The following is a 12,843-nucleotide window of genomic DNA, read 5'->3' as shown; positions in this document are numbered from 1 at the left end:
AATGGGCAAATTGCAAGCTGTGCTCATTTTCAAAGCGTGGTCCATGGTGCTGCAAGGTAATTTTTATGCCACAACTGACTAAAACTCTTGCTTCGAATTGAGAATTCTCTTTGAAAAAAAATGATTTTTGTATTTATTTACGCGTGTGAAATGCAGGCAGATAATTAGTGTATCTCCCTTCAAAGTAATTAACCCCACTCGGAAAAAAAACTTCAAAAAGGAAGACACTTGTCTGATGAATTCGATGTCCTGTCGGTGAATGGTGTTTTCTTTGACGAATCGCATTCTGCAACAGAAATCCGTTGCGTTGTATACTAGATATGAACGATTTTCAAGTGGAATTATGAAGGAAAAAATCGATTAGCCAAAATTTTTGCAGTTTATATCTAAATCGGGATAATGGAAGAGTTTTGTCAATCTCGGAAGGAAAATTCGAGTGATGGAAGGCACGTGAATGTAAAATATCTCTCCCTGATAGTACGTCAGGAATAAAATACAGAACGGTATACGAGAAGAGCAAGCAAACCGCAATCAAGGTGCAAGAGATCTTATTCATCATGAGGGTAGCCTGGGCTTATATCTAGGGGTCTATGGGACCACCTCAGGACTACCCTCACTGTGGCAGATCTGGGGTACCCCCAACTTAAAGAGAGAGTTTATCCCCAGAAAATCAAAAAATTAACCTCTCAGAATATTAACTTAAACATAATTAATATTATATTATTATTAATAGTAATGTAATATTGATTTCTGATGACGTCTGAATTTGTTTCAGGCTCGACGTGGTAGAAATGCGATATGGTTATGTGATTATATATATGCGATGCGATATGCGATGTAAATATAAATAACAAATGGTAATTTCCACACTTTAATATATATAACTCCACAGCCAACCATGGTTTCGACATTCTATGTCATTTTCTGCGGGTCCACGGTAATCATCTCAATTTTTTCACATTATAAACCATGGGTGTAGCCAGCGAGGGGCAGGAGGGGCAGCTCTCCCCCCCCCCCTTAGAAGCACAAAATTCAAAAGCTTTTGAGGAAAATTAGTATTGGATTGAAACGAAAGTTTTCAACAAATTTTCTTTAAGCCCTCGAAAAATGATAGGAGTATAGGACATGTAACTGAAATATTTTTTTTTCAAGCAAATAATTTAAAAAACTAATAAAGCGCTGTTATAGTTTTCTTAAAATGTCGGTTTAATTTACCTTTTCTTTGATTAAATGTACAACTTGAACAGCCATGGCTTGCTCCTCCCCCCAAATTTTGATCCTGGGTACGCCCTTGTCATAAACAGTCATCACTCATGAGAGGAGATTGACGCATCTCAATATTCCTCTCGGCTAATAATTTTATTCTTAAGTACTTTCCTTTACACCATTTACCCTTTCTAACCCACAGCTGCTTCTGAGAGAAATTAAATTTCAAAACTTATCAATTTAAAAAATGTGAAAATTTTATACTCAATCATAATTTTATTAAAATAAGACATTGCAATATTTCCACTGAGTTTTATTATTACACAACGCGTTTCGTCGTTACAAACAACATTATGTATACAACACTTGATAATGTTGTTTGTAACGACGAAACGCGTTGTGTAATCATAAAACTCAGTGGAAATATTGCAATGTCTTATTTTAATAATATTAAAAACTTCCACCATATCGTGCCCAACATCGTACAAGATATTCAATCATAATTATTGTAACAGCTTCATATTCCGCCATTAAACTTCACAGTACAAAAAAACACGTAGTTTAAAACTTTCCTGAATAGAGCTGAAAATTTTTAGATTTTTGATGTTACTTAGAAGCAACAATGGATTATAATGGGTTTAGAGGACACATTACTATCGCTCGACTGGTCTTTTTCGGTGACGTATTCCTCTAGTAAAACTTCTGCTGTCACCTAGAAGTTTCATGCTATGGAAAGTATTTCCTTGTCGACATTCACCTTCATCTAGAATTTGAAAATTTTTATTCGGTGTAACATATGTCACTCGCTCACTTAGTGAATCAACCCGCAGGTGTTTTGGGATGGTGAGGATTGAGCTTTTTCCAGACTTTGCCGTAGGCATGTGAAATTAATATATTCCGGGTATTGGGACCAGTATCTTTCAGATGACATATTTTTAGTCTTTTAATACAGATGAATGTACGCGAAATTTTTTCCTGTATACCTAGAAAACTTTTATATTACTATGAAATTTTTAAATGAGTGATGATGCGTCGCGAAAAAAATACCAAATATAATCGGTTGGGAGGGAATGTCGCATCCCTTTAACAGCTTGATCTACATACCTCTTACGAGACCTTCCTTTTCCATTCATCTCGTCTAATTACACTGCGATCATCGTATTCGATCAATTAAGTCGGGCGACGCGTTCTTTTATCGGAGTTTCCAGAAGCCTTCTTCTAATTCCTAGGTCTCATGACGCACTCTTTCAATACATTTGACCTCCATCATTCGACGTTAGCATCACATTTTGAATTTTCTGCTGCTGTCATCGTCCATACTTAGCCGCTATAGAGAATCTTGGAGGGTAGATAGGCACTTATAAAATAGCACAAATAGAGTTTGCTCTAAATTTATCTGAATTATAAATGTTTAGCATATACTGCTATCATATTGGGTCATAATCTTTGTGTCCAATTCCAGGCTTCCCATTACTTGAAGTAAATGGAACTACTATTCATATGCTTAATGAGAATATACTCATGGCATTCTCAAACGGCTTGTGGAATACGGCATGAAATAGGAGAGAAATTGGACTATGTTCCAAATTTAGCATTGCGTAGATATTATGTGTGTAGATGTGATGTTATGTTCCACAGTAGAGTATGGGACTCAATTATTTCAATTAATTTTAATGATGAAATGAGGATTTAATCTGCACAAGTTATATTAGTCATGATGTATAATCTTTTTGGTTAGGATTTTCACGAGCCTCTATTGATAAAATGGTGTTCAATAAATTATAATATTGCTTATTATTTGATCGTAATGCTATAATTTAATTGTTATGATTACCGCTAAATGAGGGTGAATAGGAACGAAATCAAGTATTTCCTTCGTCATTTATGCCAATTTCTACTAATTGACTGTTTTCTATGGATCGGATTAGGTGTGATAGGAACCAGAGAAATATACCACTTTACATACTATTTTCGAGTCGAATCACCCCTATCTCCTTGCGTGATTTCATTCCTCATATCTGCCAATTTTCCGACCCTCATCATCTCACAGCATATATTATTTCATTTTCATCTGGTATGAAATGCTTTAAATTCAGTATTTAGATGAAATTTTAAGGCATAATAAGTACAAAACTACCAAGGTGCTGAAGCTCTCTGTGATGTGATTAAGTCAACGCAAAACTGAACAGAGAATCATAAGCTTTCTTTTGAATTCAAATTGGTATTTTCGTTTGGAGGATGGAGCTCCTAAAACTCGGGGGTCATGTCTGTTCTACAGTCAGTATCGTCAGTATGCACCTAGCCATACTATTTTCTGATTGGTTATCAAGTGTAATGGCGCTTCGGTTGACTGGGGAAATTTTAATTAGAAAAGACTAACTGTTGTCTAAATTCAACATATAAATGGTTATATAACGTCAGCAGTTTTAAAATTATATATTTTAGAAAAATGGAGTCATGTATTTGTTTTGGAATTTTTAGCCGTGGTATACGGGGTTACGCTGTAATATAATCGAGATTTTATTTGTACGATTTTGTGCGTAAAAAATTTTATGCTATATTTTCCGACAATTTAAAGTTTCATAACTGGTTAGAAAAGTATGAATTCCTGAATTTCTAGCGGTGTACAATATAGAATAAACTAAAAATTGTGTGCAATTTCTGTGTAATTTGTTTCAATTTTTGTGTAAGATCTTAAAATATCCGTCTGCATTTTATATGATGTTACTCTTTATTCACAAATGATTCTGCACCTGCTGAGTACATTCAAAGACCAAAGTACCATATTTGCAGATATCACGTGAGAAATTTACATCTGTGGTCACAACTGAATGAATAGGTATCTGTCGTATAGCTGGGGAGGTTTTTAAGTTTATTCTTCCGTAATTCCAATGCTCGAATAAAAACAAATTCTCACAGTTTCTGCTCAAATTCATACTTATCTTAGAAAATTAAGCATTATTCTAGCAAGTTGGTGAAGTTTCTCATGAAATGGGAAATGGCGATGCTTTGCCGCAACGCTTTTCGCCGAGGTTGGGAGCCGCCTGAAGGCGATCTCTTAGAGATCCACGATTAATTTATTTGCTATTATTGATTGCAAGACCAAATAAATCACAATTGATAACCTTCTCATAATGATGGCTCAAGATTACTTTCTCAGGGAGAGAATCAGGGTTAAGATGTACCTAATTTCATTCTCATATTCAATTTTTCAGAGCGGCCATTTAAGACGATGTTTTTAATAAAAACTAAGTTAGTAAGTAAGCCTTGTAGTGTTAAGTGTGGCGTTTCTTCCCAGAATTGTATATCCCAACTTTCTTGTTTTACCTTGCATTAACTTACGAATTGTTAGCTAACATATATACAGTTTTTCTGATTTAAGCTTGCCAGTGAAGTGATAGCGAAGTTAGGATGGGTCATGGATAATACATTATTATATTATTTTACTTCTTCTGCTCTTTCTGCTTTGATCCAGATTGGCCTACCTTCTTCCCCATTGATTCGGAGGCTGCATATATATTGTATAGTCTACCATAAACTTTTACAAAATCACCGGACACATTTCACCCCGTCCATTCTGCGCATTTGCTATGACACTCAATTTACAAAATATTTTTCATGAAGCTAAAATGTTACTTCCCTGTTGCGGCGCCGTTGTGGGAGCCGACTCCGATACCGAATTTTTACTTGGCCGTTGAATTTGGGTAACACCGTGCAAAGCTCCTTTCGCAAGACCATGACATAATTGATCACCTTTTAAATGGCCTCCCATATTTGTGCAGCTTATGCAAAACTACTCTCTTTAAACCGTCATCTATTTTAAAATGTCGAAAACATTGGTTATTCCGGCCACATTTGAAGAAAAGAGAACGGAAGCTAAAATCTCAATACCCAACAGTTTTAAAGGAGTATATTTATTTTTTTATGAAAATTATATAAGTTTACTTTCTAATTAGAAACTGCTTTATGGGAATCATGGTTTTGAGCATCCTTAAAAGAATTCTTGTGTAAATCTATGGAAATCTATTCAGTGTTGGATAAAATGTGCTTTTTATGCTTAGGATTCAAAATATTAAATAAATTTTTGTGATCACTTAGACAATACGATAAAAATGCTTAAAAAACGTCCTCATATTTTTACATATTTATTCTTTCAGGGCGGCATGTACGTTTTTCAATTATTTGATTATTATGCAGCATCAGGAATGGTGTTATTGTGGTATTGCTTTTTTGAAAGCATTGCGATTGGTTATTTCTACGGAGCCAATAACTTCTACGAAGATATTGCATTGATGATTGGCTACAGAATTTACCCTTGGCTGAAGTACTGCTGGCTGTGCTTCACTCCGCTGGTCACAATGGTGAGTATTAGATAGGCATGCTCTGATAGATACTGATGGTTAAATGTGCTTGGATGAATACAAGTAGATGGCGAAAGAATGAGACAGTACACAAAAACACAACAGGACAAAGCGATCGCGCGGAGATGAAATGATGGCCGAGAACTCATGGAAAAAAATTCACCTCGATCGCAAATCGAACCTTAGGCCTTCAGCTTCTCGGGTAGGCAGAAGTTCCGTGGTTCCATTCCCGGTCGAGGACTCTATCCATGTGTTGTCGGCCATCATTTTTCTCCGATGCACCTCGGGGCCCAACGCTTTGTATTTATGTATTATTTTTTACATTTATCATATGTTTTTAATATATTTGTATCGTTTATTTGTTAATATTGTACTTTTCGCTTGTAGCGACCTGTGTCATAGGGTATAGATAACAGTTAAATATAGATGTTCCATTACCGTTAGATGAGTCGCGGACTAATGGGGTGAAAATTTAAAAATTGCATTTGTAATCCAGTGTAACCTACCAAAACGGCCTCATCCACAAGCGTCCACTTTTCCCCATAACCAAACGTTGTACTCAATGCATTATTATCAACGCAAATTCCACCTCTTATTAGGGGCCAACGGTCAATCCTGTAGCGAGCAGCTATTTCTTCCACAAAATGCTTCAGAATACCATTTAGGAATTTATGTGCTCTAGTCTATAAGTTCTGAAAAAGATCGATTTCACAAAAACTCGAAGACCTGCAACCAAGATTGCTGATTTGCAGCGTCATTTATGCATGAAAATAAAATTTTAGAACTCAAGCCAGGTTTGTTAAGAAAATGCCTGGTTTATTAGGAAAATTAATCAATGGCTAATTTTAGAAAATCTCACATCTCTCACCTCTATTCATCGGTAGCCCCCTTAAGCGGCTACTTTCCTTCGACCCGTTTGGTGGCCGCCAAAGATTGGATTAACTGTGCTTACATATATTTGGCAATGAGTCTTTGAGAACACACAAGGTTTGTGTGAAATAATTCGCCATAAAAGCCTTGTAATATTAATCTGTTATAGTGAATCATTACGCGGTATGAGTTCAGCCCTCCTTTGCTAACCACTTAGGTATTCGAGTGGTACACCCATAATCATGATCATGAATTCATAGGTTCTCATCCAGCAACAAATTTCATCCTATTTTCTGTCCTTGAATTCATGCAGTTTTCCGTGGCTCCTAGATAGTGGCACCTTGGAAAAAGGTTTAACCTAATAATTTTTTGTTCAAAAAGATATATTTTTTGCCACTCACAACTTGGGCATGGATAATAATCTCGCCAATAAATCAGGAGTTATATCTATCGCCACCTATCTTATTCTAACGTTCAAAACTCATTAGATAATATATTTTTTATTTATGATATGGAAAGAATAGCACGATATTATGTAATATTAATGGTACCATAACTTTGATTTGACACGATTTGGCCAAATTATTATCGTTGGTTTTTTGCATAACATGAAAGTTTTTGCCATGCGCCTTTCTGACGACAAATCCTGACGATATAGCTCATTGGGGCTTGATCCTGATATTAGAAATGCAGCATGTTATGCATGCGTACTTTTAATTTCGTTGATGTTTGTTTTTTGACCACACGCATTTTTTTCTTTCCAGGGAATTCTCATTTTCTCCTTAGCATCGCATCATCCACTCACATATAATAGGACCTATGTGTATCCTAATTGGGCCATAGCCATTGGATGGACAATGGCTCTTGTTCCAATGCTCACCATTCCAATTTACTTCGTTTGGCATTTAGCCACTAGGCCAGGTGCAACCTTATCACAGGTAATGATAACTTACTATTGTACCATTTCATATATATTGTTTAAAGTATGAATTACCAAATAGCTCAACCCCATTATCCGAATACCTATTGTTATACAGATGGAAGTTAGCCATTAAATGGCAAAGGAATAATGGAGTGTAACATATCGTGAAATAAATGCAGAGATCGGATCTCTTGTTAGTCACACTCACTCGGCGATTCAACCTAAATAAAATGGTTTGGATAGGTGAGCGTAGAGCTCACCCCAGGCTAAGCCACAGGCTTGTGAACAACACGAACTCATGAGGGTGTGAGGGCCAGGTCCTTTCACTCGGCCACCTCGCATTTCGAGGGTTTTGTTTGAGTGTGCCCCAAGACTTCACTCGAGGTTTGAACCCGAGACCCTTCCTACGCTCTACCCATCAGGGTACCACACTCCTCCCCTATTATAAATTAGTGCGTGGTAGGGCGCTTCGCTGCTGATCGAAAGATCCTGTGTTGAAATCCCGGATGAAGCCTTCGGACGCACCCAAACTAAAACACTTGAACTGCAAGGTGACCCAGGGAAAGGAACTGGCTCCACTGAACCGAAAAATATTAAAATTTTAAATATATTTTTAAATATTCTACTTTATAGTGTTTAAAATTTAACAATGTCACCTTCCCCCGCTATGAAGAAAACTAATTAAATATTAAGTAACAACTTAGTTTAAAGGTAACGCGTTAGGTCATGGCATTCTTGTAATAATGGAGTGAGTCGATTGGCCAGGGTTTTGACTGAAAAAGTTGATTTTGTAAGCATTACATCAACCTCTCTACTGTTCAAACTAAATGGTGGTTTGGATGGGTGAGGGTAGAGCTCACCTTTAACTAAGCCACAGGCTTGTGAATTTCACAAATTCGTTTAGTGGAGCCAGTTCCTTTCCCTGGGTCACCTTGCAGCTCAAGTGTTTTAGTTTGGGTGTGTCCGAAGGCTTCACCCGGGATTTGAACACAGGATCCTTCGATCAGCAGCTAAGCGCTCTACCACGCTCCCCAAAACGAAATATAAGTAAATAACTTTAATAATACGCATCCCGGTCATGGATAATAAATAATAATAATGTATATTTTCTTCGATACATCTACATAGTACCCTGCGAGCCATCTCTAGGATGTTTGGCAGGGGGTGATCAATCACCAGCATGCAATTGGATTCCCACGTGCACACCACACGGTCCAAAAAACGTTACGCATACTTAAAAATTATACTACCACATGCTGTTAGAAGTAATAATAAAATTCGGAAACATGCACTAAAGTATACAAAGTCATCTAACCTATTCATGATTTCTAATGCTACCATAATAATCTCTTATTGATCGTGGAAAAAAGACATTCTGAATCTGTCTGTTCTACAGTCTATCTCTATTATTTTATTTACACAATCTGATCTACCGTAGTATGTTGGCGTTCGTAAGATATGGCTAACTTCGTCAGAGAAGACACTGCTCTTGAATTTATCTGAAAGGTTTAGTCTATTGTTCTATCTACGGTCGGACAGAGATTCCCATCCGAGTTTATCTAACAGGTCACTTACACTAACAAGGCTATCTTAACGATTTTTCACGTACCTGGCAGCTCTTCTTTGCACGCGTTCTAATTCTGTTTTTAAGCCTATTTCATGAAGGTCCCAAACACTGGCAGCGTTCTCTAAATGGGGTCTAACGAGGGAGAAGTAGCTAATTTCTCTCACTTTGTCATCGTACTTTCCCGATATTCTAATAACAAAGCCCAATTTACATATGTAGGTGAAGTAAATTACTATTTCTATGAAGAAAAGTAAGGTAGCCTGTTTGGCAATAAGCCTGAATTTAGGCTAACTTCAAAATTATTCAATGTGGAAATGAAAAACATGAAACCCATAATATTCGTTACCTTAAGAAAAAGCAGTAAAGGAATATTGTGTGTAAAAAATTCAAAACTGTAGTGACTGAAAAATGAATATCTATGCAGAATGGACAATATATATTAAATTTAGCACGACATACTCACTACCTATAGAGACCTATACATATGCAAAATACAATGCGGGAAACGAATTGGAACAAGGCAATGGTCGGTGTAAGGAGACAGAGGAATAACAAAAACGTTAATTCACGCGCACCCTTTTGCTAGAGTGGGGTACAGCCGGGCATGAAAAATAATGTTGACATTAAATATTTGAGGCAATGGGGTAGTTTCCTTCATCAAAGAAAACTAAAGGATTGATTGGAAGGAAAGGAACGAGGAAGCATTGATTGCGATTCGTTACCCACCATTAGTGTATTCATAACATACAAATTGTTTGGTTTTAGAAATCACAGTTTAGACCAATGTCAATAGTTAATTTTAACCTCGTTATAAAAAGACCAGATTGGCGCCCACAAGGTGCCACTCGACGTGACGTCACAGACCTAGTTGCTATGCGAGTAGATTGGAGTTTTAGATTACCAATGCATGCATGAGGCACAGAGCTCAGAGAAGCATCTCTTAATAATCACCTATTAAAATTGCCTAAGGTCGGAAAGTTTCCTTCGTTTGATAGGGTATTAATAATCCTTATTTAAGCCAAGCGCTACCTGCTAGCAGGGTACTTTACGCTACCGCCATGCTCGGCTGCAAGCAGCCTGCATCGTAGCGGCGTTCATAGCATCGCACCCAGGTGGCCTCACACAGCGGCAGCCAGACGTCACACGGGCTTTTCCCAACATTCATACTTAGCCGTAGCGTTTTCGCGCGCTTGAAATTTTTCACTTTTTATTTAATCGTGAAAAATAGATCATTTAAAAATCTAAAAGTGTGAAATACGTACTCAAAGAGTACCCACCCAATTAACGTACTCCACCATATACAAAAGAAGTGCGCTAGACTGAGAAAAGATTTTCCAAAGGTGCAAGAAATAGGTAATGTAATGGATTTTTGGGGAAAATGTATCAGCCGAAGAAATCTATCAAAACTTTGGTGGGCAAGTAATTGCAGTATTTCGATAACGATGGAAAAAATTATATTCACCCCAGTTTACTCTATCATAAAGTCGATAAGTAACCCATGCCCTACATAACTTTCCGCCCAATTACATTATTATAATAGTTAAAGTTATCTAGCATATTTTACTGCATAAAAGATTGGTTATACACTGTTAAAGGTAAGTAATGGCATTAAGTGAAGGGTAAGAATGAGATATAATTTCGTGTAGCATGGAGTAGGGTCGATTATAACGATTGGAACGACGTGAATTGAGCAGCGTTGTTTTACAATTTCTAGGATAAGAAGTGCAGAAGGGGAAGCAAAAGGGATACAATCACAATTTTAAAAAACAATACGTTTACAATTTAATTTCCCCACATATGAATCCATACAAATTTCCCAATTCCTATAATGCGTTCAATTTTCTTTCTTTTTGAGACGAAAGTAATTTTTTCGGTTGAATTATCCGTGTTGACGGTCGGGAAGAATAGTCGAAATAGGAATAGGTGATTGTAGATCCTGCTTTGTTAACAGCGACTCCCAATTAGATAATCACTCAGTAGAACATGTGAAGTTTACCGTTTCAAAATGTTTGCATATTTTACGCTGACTGAATTCATTTCAGTCAAACATTTACGAATTTCGAAACCACTCAGTCCATGAAGCGGACCGCAAAGCCAATTTTTTGGCCAATTTGGTTGCTCGGAAATGTAAGATATTTTAGAAAGAATAACTAATTGAGGAAAGTGTTTTTTTGATTACATCAGTGAAAACTGTTCCTTTTCACCTATCCAAAGATTTGATCGATGGATTTTTCTCATTTATAGGAAAATCGTCGGCACATTAACCCTTGCCAACCCAGAGCTGATTCTGGAAGAAACCACATTTCAAGATTTTTCAGTTTGAAAACTTGAAAACTTTGCACTCAATGATAATTATCCCGGCAGCTAAATACTTCGCCATTAAAATTTTCTCTACAAAAATAATAGGTAGTTTAGATAATGCCTTAGTAGAGCTTTAAGTTTAAACGTTTTTGATGTTGCTTAGAAGCAACATTGGGCTATTAAGGTTTAATGGCTGGACCAGGTTTCTCTAGATTCCCACGCCCTCCTTGGTTCTATTTTTGGCCTAGGGGTAAGCGTGTACCTACCTTCCCGCTCCCATCCCTATTCTCCCCCCTTGAGAGTTCGACAGATGGAGCCCACGAGGCTAGGTGCCATCGCTCAAAGGTTTCCTGCGAAAGCATTTTATCAGTTATTTTCACCTTGTCAGTTGTAAGAGAAGATGTAAAAACGCCAATTAGAAACTGTCTTGGTATTGTCTGAGCTTGAGCTGAACGCAGGCAACGCTGTTTCCTCAATTCCTTTCCTCCTTCTTATTCCTTGATTAGATACAAGTTAACGATGAAATATAGAATATAGAGCCAATGCAAATAAATAGAAACGAAAACTTACTCTCGTACAAATTTAGGATTCTTCTTTCATATTCATTGACTATAATGCGTAGTTTTATTGCATATTCCATTAAATTTTTATTGCAAAAAAACGAATGCTATTCTATTTTTTATATTTGAAACAAATAAATCTTTCTCATCGACTTCGAGGAATAGACAATAAAATGGTGGTCCAATTGAACTGTTAAACCAATGGCACTCCAAATGAACTGCTAAAACAGAATTAATTATTTACAAAATACGTCGACACTCATGGTATTTTACGTGCGATATCATTTACTTCAATTTTTACTCAACATCAAGGCTGAAACTAAAGAAATTTGGGGGAGATATTCAAACGCAAGACCGCCCGCTCCGAAAGTTTCAACCATTTAACTCCGTTGCCTTCAATAAGACTTGTGGTTTCAGTTTACGGCATAATTTAAATTTAATTGACAACACAAAGTTAATAATGATCTTATTTCACAGAAATGGCAAGCAGCTATCACTCCAATCATCAGCAGACCTGACACAACTACCAAAGCAGCTGAAGAATCCATTGCGCCAGCCTAATGGATGAAATATGCTTTAATATATTTCTAAGTTTATAAAATGCATTTTTTAAATGCTGACATTTCCAATTCATTCGATCATATCGGATGTGATTTGTACTTTTTGGCGATAATAAAGATTTACCAATAATACTGATATTTTATGCTCACAATAGGCTACTGCCCTCAAATTTAAGTTTGGTTTTTATCTTTTATGGTGTTCAGATCTTGTGTTGACTTCAGTGGCGGTGCAGGGACCATGTAGCGGACAGCGACTTACTCACTATATCACGGCGGACAGTTATTGAGTTCGGGATTTATGAAATAGTTCAGTCCTCACATGAAATCTTTTGTGTTACTGCGTATCAATATAAATGAAAGGAGAAGTATCAATTACATAGTGCTTGTACGCATAAGATTAAGTATATTTGAAGTCTCCTTAGCCTTTTTTATCTATATGCCATATTTTCACCTATTTTAGGATAAATTTGCAAGAATTATTTTCATTTCCATGGGT

General features: G+C 36.7%; 1 protein-coding gene across 1 annotated transcript in view; it reads left to right on the top strand.

The window, feature by feature from the left end:
* LOC124171353 (sodium- and chloride-dependent creatine transporter 1-like) overlaps positions 1 to 12,477 on the top strand; it is a 61,825-nt gene extending 49,348 nt beyond the window's left edge. Inside the window, exons 8-10 of the mRNA XM_046550514.1 lie at positions 5,364 to 5,567; positions 7,202 to 7,375; positions 12,265 to 12,477. Of these exons, the coding sequence (XP_046406470.1) occupies positions 5,364 to 5,567; positions 7,202 to 7,375; positions 12,265 to 12,348 (462 nt within the window). The 3' untranslated portion in view covers positions 12,349 to 12,477. The remainder of the gene's footprint in view (positions 1 to 5,363; positions 5,568 to 7,201; positions 7,376 to 12,264) is intronic.
* The last annotated feature ends 366 nt before the right edge of the window (positions 12,478 to 12,843 follow it).

This window comes from Ischnura elegans, chromosome X (genome assembly GCF_921293095.1).
Source record: "Ischnura elegans chromosome X, ioIscEleg1.1, whole genome shotgun sequence".
Lineage (NCBI taxonomy): Eukaryota > Metazoa > Arthropoda > Insecta > Odonata > Coenagrionidae > Ischnura > Ischnura elegans.
Note: the sequence above shows the minus strand (reverse complement) of the source record. Positions and strands in the feature narration are given on the sequence as shown.